The sequence below is a fragment of the Apostichopus japonicus genome, chromosome 23 (assembly GCF_037975245.1).
Source record: "Apostichopus japonicus isolate 1M-3 chromosome 23, ASM3797524v1, whole genome shotgun sequence".
NCBI classification, from domain to species: Eukaryota; Metazoa; Echinodermata; class Holothuroidea; order Aspidochirotida; family Stichopodidae; genus Apostichopus; species Apostichopus japonicus.
Window position 1 is genome coordinate 4886174 of NC_092583.1, and position 21880 is coordinate 4908053.

Below are 21880 nucleotides of genomic sequence, written 5' to 3' on the forward strand. Positions count from 1 at the left end.
AATAGAGCCAACACCTTTAAAAGAGTTATCCTGCTTTAAATCATGTGTGGGCCATTGGCCCTTTATGGCTGTTGTGTGGGGCCCGGTAAAGATAAAAGTCGTCGATGGTATTTTTTGGCACTAAGGCATCAACGTGGTCCCTTTGGCTTGAATAACTTATTTCCTTCTCTCAACATGCTGACACAAGTTTTGGACATTCTCATATAAATCTCGACATACTGATACAGTTTTGGGCATTAACGAAACGTTGGCGCGCGCCGATGTTCCAAAATTATAGAACGATGTCAATATTGTATCTAGCAAGCAATGTTGACATGACCAGTGTAGTACGTGTCATGCTGTTACAAGTTTTCGACATGCTGATGTTGAATTTGACATGTTGATAGACGCAATGAAATATTGTATTTTGTTTCGACATGTTCATATGGAATTGTAACATGTTGATATCGAATTGTAACATGTTGATATCGTTTTGGACACTTCACTTTCTTTTTCGACATTTATGGAACGTTTGGCTCTCCGTACGAGTCTTCAGTGCAGAGGTATTGTGAATTAACTGGGCATCAAAGCTTTTTGCTTAGCACGCGTGAACTCTTGCCATCTTATACATTGTATCTTTATTACATTATATTCGTGCTAGCCTCTCACAGAATGGGCAAGTCAAACCGGTTTGGCCAAATTCACGGTAGGACAGTGACACTGAGGTGGAAGGTAGCGCGGATGGGTGTTTTCGTAAAGTTAAAGAGTGACTCCTTACGATTTGATAATTTGCTACTGTGGTTATCAAGATATTAAACTTGTAAAATATACTAATTCTCTGGATTACTCCTTCACGACTAACTTGATTTTATTTGTTTATTTATCAATCGTAAAAACTCGACGAAAACTTCTTCTTTTAACTTACATATCAGAGCCTGAAGTTTTCGTCACTTGTAAACAAATGTCTCCACTCAGTAGTAAACAATTTTCGTACGCTGCTCCTGGGAGGCCTAAAAGGGTCTAGCATTGCCTCAGTTGACCCAATGTTTGCAGCACATATGTACTTCCATTCATGCTCTTCACATTCACGCGACAAAACACCAAATCCTGATTGATAACTTATCCCAAAAGATGTCCTCCTACTGCATTTTGGCACTTTTCCTGCAGAGATTGGAGAACATCCGGGCGGATTGATACGAGTATGTCACCGCATAATCATTCCACAGCGAAAACTAAAAAAATTCTGTTCCACATGCATTAGCTATGATGGCAAAATCCTGTATTGAATGTTGGCCACCCCAAATTAAAACCGATCTGCGCGAAAGCGGCATGCCCATGTGGCTAACATGCCAAAGGTTGCGTACGGATTGCGTTATATTGTACTAACGTTGTAACTGACCTGTTATAGTGTTACAATCCTAACGTAGGGTATTCAGCTTTGCCTAGGCTACAGTGGGCTACATTGTGAAGTGCCTTCTCTCTTCTCGTCAGCTCTTATCCTCTACTGTGTAAGTATTAAGGGCTTAAATCGTCTATACTGACAATCAAATTCCATTTGCTTGTATCAGTGACACTCACTGGTAATGTCCGCCCCGTATCCTAAGAATAACACTGCTTAGCCCACATAAGCCCAGGTCTGTGGTACTACTGGTTAGGCCTAACAATATTTTAATGAACATAGTCTAGCGATAGGCCTAACTTATGCCCGAGTTAGGCCTTCAAGTACTAGTTATGCGAAATTTGGATAGTTTTTTTTTATCAAGAACTCTGCAAATCAAGATTAAATAGGCCCAGCCTGTACATGAAGAAATGGCCTAGCCTTAACTTCTGAAGAGTGAAGGGGTGGGAACGGTGGTGATTGAGTTTGCTAGGTCTAAAATATGGCCTAACAGTAACATTAACAAGTTACACTTACAACTTAGTTACAGTAGCCCTAGGGCTTAGCTGCAGAATACCCCGCAACACAAAGTAGCCACACTGTAGCCACACTGTAGCTACACTGTAGCTTGCTACACCGTTGCATAAAACTAGGTAACCAAATTATCCTTCTGAAATTTCTGATTCACAAAACAGCAAAATAAAAATAAGAAAGAATCTGATTACATTTTGAGTAATAAAATCACAAACGGGCCATAGTATTAATAATTATATGATGTAGGCCTAATGTTGGTCATACTTAAATGGAATGGCAAAAACTGAACTGTCCCAAGGGTGTTAGATGGTGTAGCCACGACAGCATAATACATTGAACTACTTAAGTTTATTTTTGGCACTTTTCTTTATATGAACTCCCTATGCTCCGCAAAATGTAGATGGAAAAGTACACATTTTTTAAATATAACTTCGAAAAAAAAATCCAGAAGGATTGTTTCTAGCATAACAGTTATCCATGTAAGCTTGCACGGTTTCATGAAAACTATAAACAGTTTTTTTTTCTAGCCAAAAAACGAATCTGGCTCAAAAACCGTTTTTTTCCCTCCCGAAGTGCATTGAAAACATCCAAATTTTTGACGGAGGTGTCGCGATCTCTAAGATGTGTATTTTTGAAGCTTTACCAACAGCTGTCCAAGTCTAGTTCGTTCACAGTAAAGGGTAAAATATAAGGAGAATAAATTCAAGAAATGTTACTGTCTTCATGACTCTCTTTTAATTACCCTCTTTAACTTAACTGAAGTAAAAATGTTGAAAAGAAATGTGTTAGTGGAATGTTTTCTTAAAGTTTTAACATCACGTACACGTGTCGTTTTGTCTTGTGTTTACTATACTTCACGAAGTTCAAGTTTGTGTTCAGAACAATAATCACGGTCATCCAAATCACCCGATGGTCTCGTGAGCTAGAAAACTACTCCGATAATCAGGCGCGTATACAGGGGGCGGGTAAGGAAAAGAGGAGAGAAAAAAGGGAAGAAAAAAGGGAAAAAGAGGGGGGAAAAAAGAAAAGGAGGAAAGGAAGGAAGGGAAAAGAAAAAGAAGAAAGAGAGAAAAAGGAGAAAAAGAGGGAGTAGAAGATAAACGCCAAGACCTCGGGAAGAGAAAGAGGAACAGTCATAATTACAGCGCTGATCCCTATTATATACACAGGGTAGCCAGTGACAGATCGAGGATTACGGAGGGGGCGTGCGCCTCACCCTACCTCTTACACCGACAACTCCATTTTTGACGTTCCATTTTTCCTCTCTCACTAATGTATCTGTATATATGGTCTATCATAACGTGTGTGTGTGTATGGACGCCTTAAACAATTGTACAATTGTGCTATAGAACCAACTGTGGCTGGTCTTGAACTCGACCGAGGCGTCGGGGGACATGACGCATTTCGGGAAGGGGGCGACCGCCCCCCCCCCTTAGCAAATTTTCTTTATGATATCGCTAGTAATTTCAAAATAGACAATAATTAGATGCAACTTACAAGGCATGGGAAGTGTCATTTCCAGCGAACTGGGAGGCATTTTCGGCCAAATTTTCTTGTACGCTTCGCGCCAACTCATGGTGGCGCTACGCTTAGTTTGCCTACAGGCTTCGCCCCTCCCTTGGCAAATTACTCGCTACACGCCAGTTCGAATTTGTAAAGCAAAGAGCAGATATCACATCATATCAGTGAGCATGAAAATGCATGTTCCAGGATGAACAGCCTCAAAAATGTCTATTTGTGTAGTCAAAGGCGTAGGAGCCCAATTGGATTTGGGGGCTGTAACGACTTGCCCGAAAAATATTACCAAAATTTTTCGCGCGCGTTCAACATGTTAATGTCAATATCATATAAGCAAGCACTGGTTATTACATCGCATGGCGTCGTGTGCCGTACGGTCCGTGAAAGTTGCGCAGTATACCGCCGGATGCTAATGTAAACAACGAAATGTCTTATGTAGATGGAGAAAAAGCATACAGGTCCAATTATGGATACGCCCCTGATAATGACAGTACAAGGAAATATTACTTACAATCGTCTAAGAATTTCTGTTAACTAAGGAAGGGTTTGCTCGGTCGGTTGCTTACTGTTTAACCTGCTTATGATGATTAAATAGAATTTGTTGATTAACACAAAAGTTTTTTTAGATATTAACATTGTGGCTGCATCCAAGAAGAAACTTAAAGCATCCATATTTAATGCTGTGGCAATTAAGGTAGCTTGCCAAGTAGTTTTAATGTGTTATGGTGCAGATTTGTCTCGTAAATTCTGTTGCTTCACAAAGTGCCCTCCATTTCATTTCATTGCAGAATATCATGCCACCTAAGAAGAAGGCAGAGGAGTCAAAACCTATTCTGTTTGGTCGTCTTGGAACATCACTTAGAATAGGCATTGTGGGTCTTCCAAATGTTGGGTTAGTTCAAACAACTTTTCGTTATTACATTAAACTGAAACCTCATTTTACAATTGTGTTTTTGTTTGGCTTCTAAGGTTCTATCTTTCCATATTAGTAAATATTAGTTATTTTAAAAAACTGAATGATCAATTGTTATGAGTCTAGGTATCTGTAATAATTGTTACCTTTAAAACATTGTATGCTGCTTCCATGTTTATATCAATAGCCCACTTAATGTTGTACCTCATGCATGTAGAGGAAAAAACAAAGATTTTTAGAAAAAATTAAATCTATCCAACTAGTTTAATTTTGCTCTTTACTCAAATTTATTAATGTAAAAGAAAAAACATATGGGACATTCATCAGGTTAATTTTCACACCATACATTACCTCAGTGTGGTCCTCTTTCATCTTACTATATACTTTATTTTATGTGCCTTAACTCTGCAGCAAATCAACTTTCTTCAATGTCTTAACCAAGAGTCAAGCATCTGCAGAAAACTTCCCGTTCTGTACCATCGGTATGTCTATATTTACCTTTATGTGTAGTTGTAGCAGACCAGTGGAGTACGTGAAGACAGGTTTAATGCTCTCTGCCTTCAAGTTGGTCTTCAGTGCGACAGCTAGGTGGATGGCCACCTAGACTTGTAGTAAAATTATTTCTTGAAGCAAATGATAAAAAGACTGTCTAGCAAATTATAAAGTTATGAACACTTTTTAAGAAGTAGATTTAGAAAATATTTGACAAAAACATTCATGTTAATGTTGTTATAATGCAACCATCTTTGTGAACTGATACAGGACAATAGTCAGGTGCTTTCTCTTCATGTATGTACACCATCTGGTTTCAGGTTAACCTAAAGTACCCTTAATATATGATCATCAGATTAGTCTATGGTTATATACGCATATTATCAATAGAACGACTCACATGCAGTGAAGTAGTAAGTACTTGGCACAATTTTAAGAAGTTTCTTCTCAGGTGAGGAGGGTAACAGCATCAAGAACTCATTACAAAACAGTAATGAATCAGTTAGCACTTTGAAACCTGCTGTGAAATTGTTCAAGTGTTATCATGACCTCAGTAGGCTCAGTGCCTTCTTCAGTTCTGTTGGCAAAGTTAAATTTACCAGAGCAACTCTTTTATTGTCATATACCACTGTAAAAATGAGTCACGAGCAAGCATTTGAAATACATTTTGAATAGAACTGAATTGACAGCAAGGGGGGAGGGGGTTGTCTTGTTTTGTGTGTATTATATGACCTTTTCAAAGCAATTCCTTACTTTGTGACCTTTGTACAATTTTGGTGATACATATGATGCAATATTTATATTTTCCTAAATATTCTGATAATTTCTCTTTACCTTTTCTTTCTATGCTTCACTGTGCTTCCTACCAACTTCCAGACCCTAATGAAAATAAGTATTTTTTTATTTGCATTGTTTTTATTTTGTAGTGTTTAAATTAAAGAGATGAATAATAGATTTAAGAAGAAAAGTACAAAATTGATAGAAGATTTTGTTTATGTTTTGTAGGTACGCCGTGTACTAGCTTAAGAATGGTTTATTGAAATTTAGTCTGTAACTTTGTATTTACAATACCTTTAGATACATACGTTTTTATTTGCAAAGATCCAGCTGTTTACCCCCAATTAACAGTTAATAAGTAATATTAATGAAATGTAGTTTAATTAGTTGACAAGAAATTATTACATCATACTTCTGCAAATTGACCATTGAAAACAGGAATAGTACCATACCCACTTCTTCCAAGACCACATGAATTTTTATTTTTTTTATGATTGAATATGCTTAAACATGATATTGGAGGGAAAGTACTACTTAGTAAAGAGTAAAAAAACTTTCAGCTTGGAATAGTTTCTGTAGTGTTGTGTGACAGGTCATCATGTTCATCCACAATTGCAGTTTGATTGATGAAAGATGTTTTTGTTTTTTTGTAGATACGTCGAGTACCAGTACCGGATGAGAGGTTTGACTTCCTGTGTGATTATTTCAAACCAGCAAGGTGAGAAGCACCTAACTTTGAGTTCTCCTAAAACCAGTGCTAGTTTGTTAGGCTTTTAATAGTATGCAGGGATGTGCCCAGGATTTCCTGAGTGCCGGGTATACTGATCGCCGTCCTGGGGGAGGGTTTAAGAGGGAGGGGAGTGCCCCCCTCCCCTTTGAGAAATTTTTCAATTTTTGAAGGTGCTCAGATGCCAAATGCTGGCACTTGTGTAGCTTTTTAAGCACATACACAAGTACTAGTTTTGCTAACAATTGACATTTTGTTTTTAGTGAAATATATTACGTACCTGCCTGGTAAAAGTTATTAGTTGGTTTCAAAGAGATTTTAAGGGACCGATTCAGAGCAGTAAGTAATGTTTCTTGCATGCGTAATTGATGCATTATTAGTCTGTATGGTTTTGGCATATGCTAGGCCCAATTTATGTTGAATGTATTGTCAGGAATGTCGGGATTTAAGATGAAAATAGTGCTGGGCGTTTGTTGTTTTGTGCGACAAGCCTTGAGGCATGCTGGTCATTTAAGGTAATGAAATTGTGTGTGCAAACTACTTCTTTTGAAAGTATATATATATTTCTAAGACATTTTTGTTTTATATACACAGCAAAGTTCCAGCATTCCTTAATGTCACAGACATAGCTGGCTTGGTACAAGGTGCCCATGAAGGGGCAGGACTGGGCAATGCCTTCTTATCTCACATCAGAGCCTGTGATGCCCTTTTCCACCTGATGAGTAAGTACATCTTTCCAGACGTTTTCCAATTTGTTGATAATGGCACATCATTGCTTTTCAGATTTCCAGGGTATATTTTATTGTTAGGCACTTTAAGGATGGGCATCGTTTAAATTCATTCATTCACATCTGCAGTTTGTTGTTTCTTTTCACTTCCATGTTACAATTATGTTTGAGGTAAACACTTCCTTCCAGACCACATTCCAATGGATAAACATTGGTACAGAGGCAGAACGGAATCTATGGGATGGTGATGGCATGTGTTTGTGTGTGTATGTTACACTTCTATGTGACACTCAAAAAGTTCAAGGTGGATTAACTTCATGCTTAGTATGTGGATCCCTCTTATTGAGCACAAGAACCCTATTGGTCATTTGGGGTCAACAGATGTCAAAGTCTGAAAACTTTGTAAACTTCATAACTCAAAAAGTACTTCTTTGGTTAACTTCACACATGGTATGTAGATCCAGCTTGGTGAGTACAAGAACCCAATTGCAATTGGTGGAGGTCAAAGGTCATTCGCAGTCAGCATTTCAAGTCAAAGTCTGAAAATCTTGTAAACATGATAACTCAAGAAGAAGTATATCTTTCTTGAACTTCATACTTAGTATGTAGATCCAGCTTGGTGATTGCATGACCCCTATTGAAATTGGTAACTCTAGGTCAAAGATCAAGTGAGGTCAAAAGAGATCAAAGGCTGAAAACCTTTTAAACATGATAACTCCAAAATTAAAGATACAATTAATCTGTGAATTTTTAATGCTATGGTTGTCTTTTGGTAAACATAGTTTGGTCAAGTCCAATATTAGTTTTGTGAAGGGGCTCTATATATCTTCAACAATAAATTGAGTCATGCAGTTGTGAAATCTGCCTCAACGAGTTGATAGTCTTGCTTTAACACACTTACGGGCCCTTCTCAGTTTTCACCTCTCAAATGGTGAAAAATTGGCTCAGGGGGTCAATAGGTTATCTCAAATAGTGGGAAAATTGGCCATTTTCTCCATGATTTATATTCAAGGACTTTTGCTCTGGCAGTAAGTTGTGCAGATATTTCAGTGTATAAACAATGTCATGTACAACTCACATTCATTAATAACAATTAAGGAATGGTTGCAAGGTGGCAGAGCTGATTTGCTAGCTCACAATTGGTAACAGAAAATGTCTCTTTATTCATACATCCATGTGTCTGTATTTCACCTAGGAAGACTATATTCTTTCTGGATATTGAAACATTTTGGAATAAAAATTCTATGTATACATTCAAATCCTTACCAATGGATTAAATGGTTGATGGCCCACAAGGGAGTGTTACGAATGAGAGCTGAAAATCTCTGATCTTTTCTGGTTTTCACTTTAATCCTTGGACAGATTTGACTCACCTGCTACAGTAGTCAGATACTTATTTTTAGTTTTGAGCAAATTGTATAAGCAAGGAATCACAAAGCCAACTGGCTCTGTGTTTGATTTACAAAGCAATTTCAGTTTTATGCACACTCAAAGGTACAGTGGGGATGAGGGAGTTGGGTTTTTTGTCAGAATATGTCATCTGCTAAGATGAGCATGCAGTGTGTGTCAAATTGACCATTTCTAACGATAAATTTTATATTATTATAATATAAATTTATTTATATTTTATAAATTAATATAAATTTATATTGAAAACTCATATTTCTCTTAGTTTGGATTCTAATCCCAAATGCAAAAATGCTGCATTTTAGCCGCTTTGGTTGTAGTTTGATCTGCTTGTCAAATCCTTAACCACTAGAGATAATAAACAAATAGAAAAACCTTTTTTGCAAGTCCTATTCTTGCTTTAGTTTGGGTAAACCTAGAAAAGTGGAAGTTAGCTTGTTTTTGAATGTGCCAACAGTACTCATTCTTTCGGTTAAAAAAAGCATTTGGCGAGGAGCAGGCAAAGTGTACGTAATTTGAACTCAAATTACCGTACATTCAGGTCTGTTTAATATTATTTTGTGTTAATATTTCCTAATTAGCTGTGGTTTTTTACTATGTTGCTTTTTTGTGATGATAGCAAGAAGTTTTAAAGTTAAAATTGACTTACTTTTTCACCATACCGCTATGTTTCATGGTTTTACTCCAGGAGCTTTCACCGACGGCGACGTCACTCACGTGGAGGGAGAGGTCGATCCGGTCCGCGATCTTGACATCATTTTTGATGAGTTGAGACTCAAAGATATCAACTACTTGGAGAAACAGATCAACGACATCGAGAAGAAGGTCGTGCGAGGCGGAGACAAGAAGGTCAAACCCGAATTTGTGAGTACAATAGCCAAAGTGACCCATCCGGAGGCTCTCACTTTGATTACAAAACCCAAGTCATTTTTCATGGTGATTTAAATTGTAGATATGTGATTTATACACTTGTTGGACATTACTTTTAGGTAAGCTTAGTCTGGTGATCCTCCTCATGGTTAGAAAGCACAGCATCTTGAAACTCAACCCAAGTGATGAATTTTTTCGTAATATAAAGCTTTTTCTTTGCGACAGTTATTAATCTGTAATGTGAGGTATGTGCATCATATTAGCTGCTACTTTTACTCTTCTGAGGGTGCCTCAGTGTCTTGCTGGTCATGATCTTGAGTGCTGTGAGGGGGGAGGGGAGGGAGGGAGGAGAAGTTTTTTTCAACATCAATGCAGTGCAGTAACAACTTCCTACATCTCATTTCTTCAGCAGAATGGTGTGCATAGTTGGAACTGCAGCACACGGTTAGAATTCTTTCTTGAAGAATTGAGAATTAGTAGCCGTCACTTCAAGTTTCAAGTTTATTTTCCACTTTCCATATATATAAACAGTAACAGAGTCAATGAGTAATTTACTCACACTATGATGAAATAACAATAAATAAAGTTCAAAATATGCTATAATGGAAGTGGAGGAACCAGAAGTAAGTAGAGACTTTTCGACTCTGGACCCTTAACAAACAAAAGAAAATTTCAAAATCACATAAGTACAGAGCGAGTAAAGAGATAAGGAAAAACAGAGAAAAAAAATAAGGAGGAAGCGAAGAAAGGTTAAAGCAAATCCATACAAAGAGAAAATGTAACAACTCAGTGTGGGTGGTGTGTACTATTATTTAAAAGGTAATGCTTGAGTTTTCTTTTAAATGAGTTAAGAGTATTTGAGTTTTTGATATCTTGATCAAGTGAGTTCCAGATGTATATACACCAGTACTTCGTACTTGGGTTTGACTGTGGATAGTTTTGGAATATGGTTGACTTAAAGAGTGTTCATTCATACTTAGTAAAGATTCCTAAATCCTATTGGTCCATTCAGGTCAGCTGACCGTGGTTAATCCTGTGAGTAACGCACGGTAAAATTACGGGGCATCACTTTAATAAATCTTTGGTTATATGTAACCAAAAATGTTTTGTTTCATGATTTTTCCCCCACACAAATGGTAGTGTATGAATGAACGGGGTTAATCAACGGTCTAGCGTGTGTTACTCACATTATTAATGCACTCCGGGTGTGATGCAAGCGATGCACTCGGCTCTGCTACGCTCTGCCCTTGTGCATCGCTTGCATTATCCCCGATCGTGCATTAATCCTGTGAGTAACGCACACTAGACCGTTGATTAACCCCTCATTTATAACAATTGTTAAAGGTATGATATTCTGAGTTACTACAACAGAAATTATTGAAAGCTACTGGGAGCGTACCTTTGTGAAATTTATATAAAAAAATCCCAAGTTGATAATGATTTAGGTCAAAGAGAGTAAGAATTTTAAGCTCTTTAAAGTGAGGTGGAGTATTACACCTAAAATGTGTATTACAAATATTACGAATGACACGTTTTTGTAGTCTAACCTTTCAAGTGTTGTTCTGTGAGTACATCCCCACAAAAGGAGACAATAGTTCAAATGAGGGAGCACAAGTGTGTTATACAATGTTAAAAGTGCACTCCGGGGTAAAATGGTTTTTAGTCTATTTATGATGCCATTATATTTTGAAATTTTAATACAGATATTATGAACGTGTTCTTTCCAATTTAAATTTTCATCAATTGTTATTCCTAGAAAATTTGTATGAGGTGATGCTTTTATCTGTTGACCATCTAGTACAACCATTATATTACTTGTGTCATGAATTTTATTGTCAAATATCATAAGTTTTGTTTTCAGTATATTGAGAGATAATTTGTTTCAATTCAGCCAGTTAGATATATGATGAAATTCACATTCGACATCCATTAGAGTATCATTAAGATTTTTATTTTGATAAAACACAGTAGTATCGCCCGCAAATAAGATAAAGTTAGATTTTCTGGACGAATAGTGAATGTCATTCATGTATAGAATAAACAACAAAGGTCCTAAAATGGATCCTTGTGGCACACCAATGTTACAAGTCAAGATTTGGGAGGAACTACTGCCAAACTGGACATAATTGATGATGCTCTCTTCCAGCTTCCTCAGATGATGGCAAAATGATTACTAAGTCCATCTCAGACTTCTGACCTTATCATGGGCCATTTTTTTTGCCATTCTATTTTCAATCAACTTATTTCAAGTCCTGTAGAAGCTTTAAGCCACACTTTTGAGGATTGTGTCCACTCAGCCTTTACCTAAGCCTTAACGTTATGCTAGCTATATTTCTTTGCAAGGTTTAGAATCGGTCAGTTTTACAAATAGTGTATTGTGTTCTCTATTACAGGATTTTCTTCAAAGGATTCATAAGTACTTAACAGAGGAAAAGAAGCCACTCAGACATCAAGAGTACAATGCCGTTGAAGTAAGTTTAACTTTGGACTAGATAAGCACACTTTTCTTCTGTCCCCCCTCCTTCTCCCCTTGTCCCCCCCCCATCATACCTCTTCTCATAGCTCTCTTCCACCCTTTTTTCTCCACACCTTTCTGCCTTTGTCCTTCTCCAGTTAATTCCCTACCCACTTCCCTTAATCCTCTCTTTGCCCTCCACTGTTTATCTCCTACCTCTCCTCTTCCCCTGTTGGTTTCTTTCTTTCTTCTCTCCATCCCTTGTCTACTAATCCCCTTACATCTATCTCTTTGTGTTCACCATGCTCATTTACCTGTCTGTATTCTGTGCATGTCTTTGTCCCTTCTGTTACTGTTACTTGTCATTTAGCTTTGAAGAAGATCCTGCTAGGATCGAAACGTCAGGCCAACTTACTTTTACACATTCTCTTACACAGGCTGGATTAGCAGTTGGCTAACAGTTTTATTTTATTTAGATAAACACATGTATGTACATTCATGTCTGTGTATAGTCCTGTAGAAGCAGGCCAGGTTTACCAAGCTACAGTATGCCTGTGTACAATTTGACAGATATAACAGAATATTCACTGGATATTCTTAAATATTTGATAAGATTTGCCAAAATATAAAATGCAGAAGATTGTGTATTCCAATAAACCATCGCTTGTACATGGTATCAGTTTTTTTTTTACAAAGGAATGACCTTATGGTGACCTTAGGGAACATGAGTGTTTGGTGATCGGTTGGGGCTAAGTCTGTATCCTGTTATAATTATGGGAAAACCAGTAACCAAGAAGTCAGACCCTGAAGTATTAAGGATATTTTACCAGCAGACAAACAAAACAACATCTGTAGAACTGAACTTTTTTTTACTTTATCATTAAGTGAGAAGATTCTGAGATCAGATGAGGTTTTAATGTGTAACTTGATTAATCCTAAGTGGCACCTAGGCTACTCACCATAACACATTCCATGAGATTAGCTTATGTGCATGGGATTACTGCCAGTCGTTAGTTTAATAACTGCTCTATATAGCATCTAGAGAAAATTATACCCTTCATTTATTATAGCCTTAGCTTGAACTCATGACAGGGATTTTCTTGGTAATAAACAATAGGAAACTTATATTGAAGAGAAATATATTCCACACTGCTAGTTGAAATCTCCCATCTCAATACCTTGCCCCTGACTCGAAATATGGTTCATTGAATGTAGTTATCATTTCTGACTGGCTAAACCTTTCAACTATGGCAGGAAGTTGGATCACAGTGGGGGGTCTGTGATTTCATCTGGTCAAATGCTCTTTAAAAGCACTACTAAGGCTATTATTATCTTCTTGTTGATTTATTCTTGAAACCTGATACATTTGGAAGGTTGCATATTTGTCTGTACTAAGAATTTTATCAAATTTTTTTTTTGGTAGAAATATTCCTTTTCCCATGGATAAATGATTGCCAAACAAAGATATTTTCAGCTGAATTGTCCTGATGACATCATCCATTCTACTGTTGCCAGATGCATTATGTGTTAACAATCAACTTCAGCCACCAGAAAATCCTTTGTAATCCCATGCACTTTGTCTGTTAACTGTATCTTTGGGACACATAGGCAAAACAAAGCAAGCTGGAATACTATGTTAACAACTCGTAATAGAAATTTTGCTGTGTAAAGGTACACTTTGATTGTAAAAGACCACTAGTTTAATGTGATGTAATGGTACAAATTAATTTTAAAAACATTTCTTTTTGGACCAACAGATTGAAGTTTTAAACAAGCATCTCCTAATTACAGCCAAACCTATCATTTACCTTGTTAACTTATCAGAGAAAGCTTACATCAAAAAGAAAAATAAGTGGTGAGTTTACAGACTTTACAAAAGTGGTTCTCAACTTTTCTTCAGATGTTCATAACTAAAGTGAATAGTTAAGTGAATAATTAATTAATTAATAGTGATTGTATCCTAACTTCCAATACAGTTGTTGGTTAAGTGCTGGTAAAGGTGGGCATAGATGTTATGATATTGGGTGATGACATATAACACTTTAATATTCTACTAAGTAAGGAATGATAGTGTCCGTTGAGCTCTTGATTTAATATGCAGTCATATGTAATGAAAAAGTGTCTGAAAGAATAGCATGGTGTCATAACATATGTATTGATTAATGCTATTGTTGTTGAATTGTGTTGAAGGGTGGGTGCCTTAGCTATATCAATTGCAATCTTATTTTTGGAATTACTCAAAATGTTTGCTAAAATGACTGAATATTGGCCAACAGACTGACAAAGCTGATTAAGATATTTATGAATAAAGATTAAAATGATGATAAGATTACCCCAAAATCCTCTTTATTTTAATTAATTTTTTAAACTTTATAAACTCTTTCAAATGTGTTAAATGGAGATTTGTCTTCCATATTTTCATTGAGCTTGACAGAATTCAAGTAAAGAAAAGGTGTTTGTTTGATAAAGTTGCTAGGTTAGTGCAGCGTATGCCTCTTAATGAGGTTCATGAAACTCAATGGTCCATAAACTTTGCACTTTGCAGAATAAGTCCTTTCTTCTAGCCTGCCAGAAGCCTTATTACACTACAGAATGGAACCACTGGATGAGAAAGAAAAAAAATCATTTTTGTTGTTCCGTATGAATGCTGGTATTTTCATTGTACCAGTCCATTACGATATAACTATTGCTGTATTTCTAGTGTGCAAAGTATGCTATGGCTGGCTGGGTACATTTTATTGTGGTTAATGTAATTGGTTCTCCAGGATAAGCCTAGATGGGTTTTTGAAAAAAAATAGTTCTTGGTGTAAGCAAAAACCAGGTAAATTCGACCTTATACACAGCCCATGTATAGGTGGGACAGTACAAAGTTGCTGCTGACAAAAGTCTCTCGCTGGGCATGTGCCTGGCAAGTAATGCATCGCTTAATGGAAATTAATGTAGGTTAGCTTATGATGATGATGATGACATAACAGCTAATAATGTTAATAGTCCAGGCATCTCAGTAACATCACCCATCCCATCTTTGCTTACATGAGGAGAAGAAGAAAAAAAATAGATGAGATACCGTGATGCTAGTTGAAAGAGATTAATACAGTACTTGTTGTGTATTTTGATAAAAAGGTTACCGAAGATCAAAGAATGGGTGGACGCCAACGATCCCGGCTCTATGATTATACCATTCAGTGCTTCTTTAGAACTAAAACTCTTTGAGATGGAGACTGATGAGGAGAGGAAGAAATACCTGGAGGAGGCCAGCACTGTCAGGTAAGGTCACATGACACATACTTTTGTCTGTTGAAGCTGCCTCTAATGTGTGATTCAATAGCGAAAATGTTTGTTGGTGGGGAAGCAGTAGGTTTTAGAGATGTAAAGCTCAAAAATAATTACAAAACAATTTTTTGGTATCTTCTGAGATGGAATTCGTTGGAAGTTCATATATAGAAGTCCCTCCCCCCTCAATGTAGAGTACAGGACCCAGGGGCGGACTGGGTCTTAAAACCGGCTGGGCATTTTCCACCTAGACCAGTCCATTATTCAATGATATGCTACTTACATAGTGATCGCCGTCCTGGGGGAGGGGTCTAAGGGGTGTGGGTGTCCCCCTCCCCAGTGAGATCTTTACGAAGTTAAGGAATCCCTAGATGGAAAATGGTGCTATATTTCTCAATTGTGTAGGTTACAATAATCCGTTAAAAATGACCCAAAAATAATTTTCCAGAAGCAACACTTGATTAAACTGAGGAAAGTTAAAAACGTTAACAAAAATAGACAAAAATAAATGTTTCAGACTGGATTTTATTTCGTTTTCCAAGCATTTTGTGAAAACATGCTTGAAAAAAATGGAAAAAACCTAAATAAAATCCATTAGCACGGACAGGTTGCCAATAGCACGTTCTTTTGTTACGAAGTAACATTGTGATTTCATGAGCTGATTCCCACAGAAAATGGGCTGTAATTTTTCCTGGCTCCCCAGCCCACCGGGCATTGCCCAAATGCCAGTGTGGCCAGTCCGCCACTGACAAGACCTCCCCCCCCCTCCTCCCCAATGTTGACTACAGGATGATAGGTGAAAAGTAGAATGTGTTTGTTAAAATTTGGCAAGTGTGATCTACATTTTGGTACTCAGTGTTGAATATACTACTCAGTCTTGGTTATACTGAATTACCTTAGAGTATTGTAGCTTTTTCAATACTCTGTATGTAGGAATAAAATGAAGTAGGAACTGTATCTTCAGAGAGAATGTGTTTTGCTTTTTTGTAGAGAATAACAACTGTAATTGCAGGAATGTACTTTTGTGTTTTTTTTACCAGCAATCTGGACAAAATCATCACGAATGGCTTCAAAGCTCTTTATCTGGAATATTTCTTCACCTCTGGGGAAGATGAAGTTAAAGCATGGACCATACAGGTAAGTATTATTAATTCTATATGTTGAGTGAAAACTGTGGAGAGCTCGGGAATCCCTACATTACTATGGAATACCATTTTTGGAACAAGATGCCAAAAATTAAAGCCTGCAGTCACAGCGCATCCAGTTTAAGATCCTACTTCTCACCTACAAAGCGATCAACGGGCTTGCCCCTCAATATTTCACTGACCTTCTTACTCCTTTGCGTTGGTCAACTTCAGTTATGCTTCGCTCTTCCAATCATGCACATTTGCAATTAACTTCTGGTACACGTACCAGCACTCATTATGGCGATTATGCCTTTTTTTGTTGCTGCGCCTTGTCTTTGGAACAAACTCCCATTTCAAGTTCGTGACTCTCCCTCCCATTGTACTTTCAAGAGACAACTTAAAACATTGCTGTTTGATTCCTAGTTTCTTTTTTTACCCTTGGTTTCCTTTGTCTCTTTCCTACTTTGTAAAGCGCTTTGAAATGCTGTATTAAGCGCTATAGAAGTGTAATTTATTATGATTACAGAGAATTGAGAAAGATTACAGGTGATCGTGGGATTAAATGGGAGTCGAGAGGGATACAAAGGAATGACTTTGGCATTAAAACCAGCAGCGATTTTAGGTGGTAGTAAAATGGATAAAGGCTTTGAGATAAAAGATATCCAATGTCTTTTGTAACTAGAAGCATTGGCTTATGTAGTGTGTTCTGGGCTAACGTAGTTTGTTCTGGGCTAACGTAGTCTGTTCTGGGCTAACGTAGTTTGTTCTGGGCTAACGTAGTTTGTTCTGGGCTAACGTAGTTTGTTCTGGGCTAACGTAGTTTGTTCTGGCCTAGTAAAACATCAAAATCATTCTTTCATTGCACCATTTTCTTCAGAGAGATTCACATGATGTTACAGAAACAATGTTGTAAAATGGCTGTCAGTCATGCATATAGCCGGGCTGGGGGGGGGGGGGGAGGGTGTCAAAAGAACCATCTGTCCACAGCTTCAGGTAGAACCTGTTGGATATAACGTGCTTCTTAAGCACCGGCCAAGAAAAAGAATATGGCTTGCGAAAATGGATTCACAATTATAACCCATTGAACAGGGAAAGTGGTATCACTACTTGCACAAACAACAAACACAAAGAAACGCGAGCTGCAGTATATTATGGTGCATCTGTTAATCCTTAGCCTTATCAAAGAGCTGCAGTATATAATGTACATCTGTTAATTCTTAGCCTTTGTGTGAATTTTTGTTGAACAGAAAGGCACCAAGGCACCCCAAGCAGCTGGAAGGATCCACACAGACTTTGAGAAGGGTTTCATCATGGCAGAGGTCATGAAATTTGATGACTTCAAAGAATTAGGAAGTGAGGGCGCTGTTAAGGTAGGTGGGAGGGGAAAGGGCTTAACATGCTAATTGACTTTTAGAGAATGAAAAGGATTGTCTTTCATTCTGTTCATTTTGTAGAGTTACCTACGAGTGGTGCAATTTGCCAGTCTTCTTACTCGTCAAGCTGTTGTACATCAGTGTGTCATACATCTGAATTTAAGCCAAAGGAAATTACATTGCTTTTGCCCCCCCCCCCCCAATTTATCCGAACCTCATTGTGGTCATTAAAAGTCCTGAAAGGTGTAAGTGAGGTTTTTTAACCATTTCTAACTGTCAAATCCGTTTTTATAGTACTAAACAACCAAGAAACATAACAGAGGAGAAATGCTTTAGGTACATGTTGGGGTTTAGTTTTGAAATTTCTACACTAGATTCTTGATAGTTTGTGGGTTTGTCACAGAGAGTGGGTTTAGCAATTGCTCCTGCAGCATGGAATGGTAGATGGATAGCTAATAGACACAAGTGAGGGGATGGTAGATGGGGAGGGTAGGTGGAGGGGGGGATGACTAGAAGGATACATGTGTATTGTTCATCACATTGGATACTGTTATGCTTTGTTAGATTTGTTTCGTTTAGGCTGAAAATCTAAGGTTGAAAGAGCATCTATCTTTCACTTGCAACCAGTGTTAAGTGAAAATCTTTGCCAAAATCCTAGCAGCAATAACAACAAACTTGTCCCAAAACTCCTTAAATTGTTGTATATTTTGCCAATTATGAGATTCGTCCACGACTCCCTTCTTGAGATATCGTGTTTACAAGGTTTTCACATTTTGACCCCTGGTGACCCAAAATGAATTTGACCTCCTCTAAAAGCAATAGGTTTCTTCTACTCAATGCGGTACACCGACTCACCAATGTGAGATTGGTCCAAGCTTCCATGCTTGAGATATTGTGTTTACAAGCGAGGCGTCACACACACACACACTCATCCACCAGCATGACTGCATAGGTTACGATCATCATCGGTAACTTCTTTGATCAAAAGTTAAACATATTTTGTTTTTGTTTATTTAGTCTGCAGGTAAATATCGACAGCAAGGACGTAACTACACAGTAGAGGATGGAGACATCATCCTGTTCAAGTTCAATGCAGGCGCTGGTCTACAGGACAAAAAGAAATAATCTTAAAAGCATGGCACAGTTTCAGGGATTTCATTTTGTTTGCATGGCTTGAATAATTAACTGACGATGGTTTGAAATTTGATTAATCTTGTGTACATTCTTCGATATCGAAGGGTTCCTGTGGCCTAGTACTACGTCTGCAGAACCACTGTGTCGGTATTAGGATGGAATTCGTCAGCTTGGTACATGGTGTGAACCTTATTAATATGGTTGATCATTGCTGATCAGACATAGTTATGTAACACATATCATGGGATAAAAGTCTTGTATTTTATAATCACTTAATAACATTTGGAATGAATGTACTCCACGAATGCATGGTGGTTGTAAAGTAACAGATACAATTCACTGTTGCTTCTTCTCAATGCTTAGCAAATGCAAAGAATTGAAGTAGTAGCTTCAGGAAAAGCAATATGCAATTTCTTTAGAAGTCTAAAAAGGTAAGCTATGAGCTCACCTTCAATCTGGCCACAAAAAGCCAGAATAATAGTGAATATTTCAAAATAAAACAATACCTATTGATGCAGATGGTTTCCGAAACAATGTTTATAAATCAGTCAGTACTGTTTGAACTTTCTGTATCTGGAGCACCAGCAACTCTTTAAATGTTTCAGTGTTGAATTAGCAAAAAGAATTCCTCAATTCTGTTGATATTATGAACTGGGCAAATTTTAGTCATCAGTTAGACATTTATTTATATTGTTTTATAGGCTACGTTAACACTTTTACATTATTACATCAACTTTGCCATTTCTTTGGGTTCTGTTCATCTTGGTGATGGCGAAACAATGCTTTTTAAACACTTTTATTAAGACTTATCTAAGATGTTGAGAACATGAAAGTACTACATGTACGGTCTTATTTCAATTCAATACCTTGTTTATTTGGGAATAGGATACTAAATTACAAGAATGTTATATTTTTTTCATTTTAGTTCAGTGTGTCGATTTCAATGATTTAAACTGAAGGATGCAATATGTTGGAGGTATGTTGGTGGGTTGGTTTCAAAAGTCTGTTTATCTTCGACTTTGTTGTCAGTTTATCAGGGATGAGCCTGGGGTAAAAAAAAATCACGGAATTTTGCAAAAATTGCGGTATAGGCTCCAGTTTGCGTATGCTACAGTGTGTTAGGATAATAGTTTTTGTCCCCGAGGTAGAAAAGAAATCACGGAAAAAGCTAATGCCTGGTACATGAGTGAAGTACAGTGTCAGCATAGAAAAGACAGTCAGTATTGCAAGGGCTGAAGAAGAAGATTGCCCATGTGAAATGATGAGACTCAAGCTGGTCTGCAAAAGCCAGATGTCTTGTTTCTTTGTTATGATTGGGTTAAATTACATATAGGACATATTGGTTAGCTGGGCTTATGATAAGATTTGGTAAGATGCAGACAGGAATTGCTAGTGTAGGTGTGAGCTGTGTTGTCAGTCTCAGATATGGACAGCTTGATTTGGGAATTGTGGTATGACACAAATATAAATTAATGGTATGACTGACGATTTCTGTAAGATGCAGTATTGGTCTCAGAAACACAGATGTGGCCTGGTTCATTGAAGTGATTTGTTCAGGCATGGTATTATGTAAACTAACATGTATGGTATGATGTGGTATTGGTTTACTGTGCTCTGTGAGATGTGGTTTGACACACACACACACACAGAGGAATTATTCATCTGAATGAGGTAATACCATGGTGTGTGGTATGATGCTGTTTTGATCTGCGAAACACAGGTTTTACAATCTCTGTGAGATGTGGCATTACAGGCTTGGATCATGTGGTAACACATACACTATTTTTGAGTAACATGTGATAAGATGTGATGTCTCTCTCAGAAATACAAATACAAAAAAGTACAAATAATATACATTGTTGTGCATGATGGATTTCCAGACTTCAATGAGTTGTGGTGTGAGATGTGAACCTTCAGTCAATGTAAGATTACTCTCTGCCCTGTACTATGTTGTCACAGTATCATTAAACATGATGTTTGAGATGGTGAGGTTATCATATGATTATTACCTTTATAGAACATGTTTAATTTCACATAGTAGTTTCACATATCCTATGAAATGTGGTGTGACTTGCACATGAATTGTATAATTGGATGCTGTGTGTCACTTTATACAGAGATGCTGAAGTCACACACATAATTAGTTATCTGGAATAGAGCCAGAATGAACTTGTAGCAGGCCAGGTTCACCCTGCTTACTGATGTGATAAAATCACTAGACGAATTGTGATATCTCTGCAAAGGGTTTTACTTGCTTTTTGAGATATGGTGTGATAAACAAACACACAACAGTGGCTAATTGTTCAAAATTTGTATTCCTAATTGGTTATTTGCTGTAGCACATGAATCTGGTTTCGGGATTAGATGCCTTGTCACCTTCACAGGACCAAGAGGGAATACTGTCTCATGTTTTGTTCATTCTTTGCAGAAATTCTATTGATAACATACAATATATCTGCTTACCTCTGAAGATACAATACCAATCTATCACAGGTATGTGAGGTTATTTCATAGTAAATGTCTCGTGACAGTGAAACATGTTAAAAAAATATGGTACTTCACATTCAAAAAGGGCCCATAACTGTTGTTAAAGGCTTTTTTGAGTAGTAAAATCTATTCTGCAGTGTTTATCTTCACGTACACATTTAACCCGCAGACGAGCTGAAATTTAAAAAACCAGTGAGGCATGTTCAATTTCGTTTCGGAAATTAACTGCCCTTAATGAGTACGGTATACCTGATGGGTGAAGTAAACTGCTGATATCTTTAAATGCTCTTTTTCATATTTGATTATGTTCTTTCTATTATGTAAGGTACATTAACGCAAGACGGATAATAAAGATGGAAAGTGACAACAACATTGTATGATTGTCTTTTAGTTCATACATCAGCTGTATCCCCCAAATGTTAGCTTGCTAAATTTACTTACGTTTCTAAATTAGCTTGTCACGACCTTCTACCCCGCTAAATTCTTCGACGACTTTGAAATGGGTCAACTTGAACAAGTAAATAAGCAGGGAGGGAAACTACTTAGAGGGTTGCAGTAAAATGATACCCTCTACCCTACCTACACCCTTCTCCTTAACCTAGACCCCCCTCCCTAACCCTTCTCTACAACTTTACCCCTTTCTACACCCCTTTCCCAAATCCTTACCCTTCTTCCATTCAACACCACCCATCCCAACCTTTCCCAATG

General features: G+C 37.4%; 1 protein-coding gene across 1 annotated transcript; it reads left to right on the forward strand.

Moving 5' to 3' along the window:
• Positions 1-1337: 1337 nt before the first annotated feature.
• Positions 1338-21542, forward strand: LOC139964706 (obg-like ATPase 1). Its single transcript, XM_071966563.1, has 13 exons — positions 1338-1487; positions 4198-4301; positions 4734-4804; positions 5691-5702; positions 6249-6309; positions 6913-7040; positions 9142-9317; positions 11717-11794; positions 13536-13633; positions 14902-15045; positions 16092-16188; positions 17426-17548; positions 18569-21542. Exons 2-13 carry the CDS (start codon positions 4204-4206, stop codon positions 18674-18676), a joined length of 1194 nt encoding a protein of 397 aa, XP_071822664.1. The 5' UTR covers positions 1338-1487; positions 4198-4203; the 3' UTR covers positions 18677-21542.
• Positions 21543-21880: the final 338 nt, after the last annotated feature.

What these genes read in the sequence shown, in the direction of transcription:
- LOC139964706 (XM_071966563.1), top strand. Translation starts at nt 4,204, where the DNA reads ATGCCACCTAAGAAGAAGGCAGAGGAGTCAAAACCTATTCTGTTTGGT. An exon ending in GATTATTTCAAACCAGCAAG is followed by an intron (nt 6,310 to 6,912) that starts GTGAGAAGCACC and finishes TTATATACACAG; the next exon opens with CAAAGTTCCAGCATTCCTTA. An exon ending in TGCCCTTTTCCACCTGATGA is followed by an intron (nt 7,041 to 9,141) that starts GTAAGTACATCT and finishes GTTTTACTCCAG; the next exon opens with GAGCTTTCACCGACGGCGAC.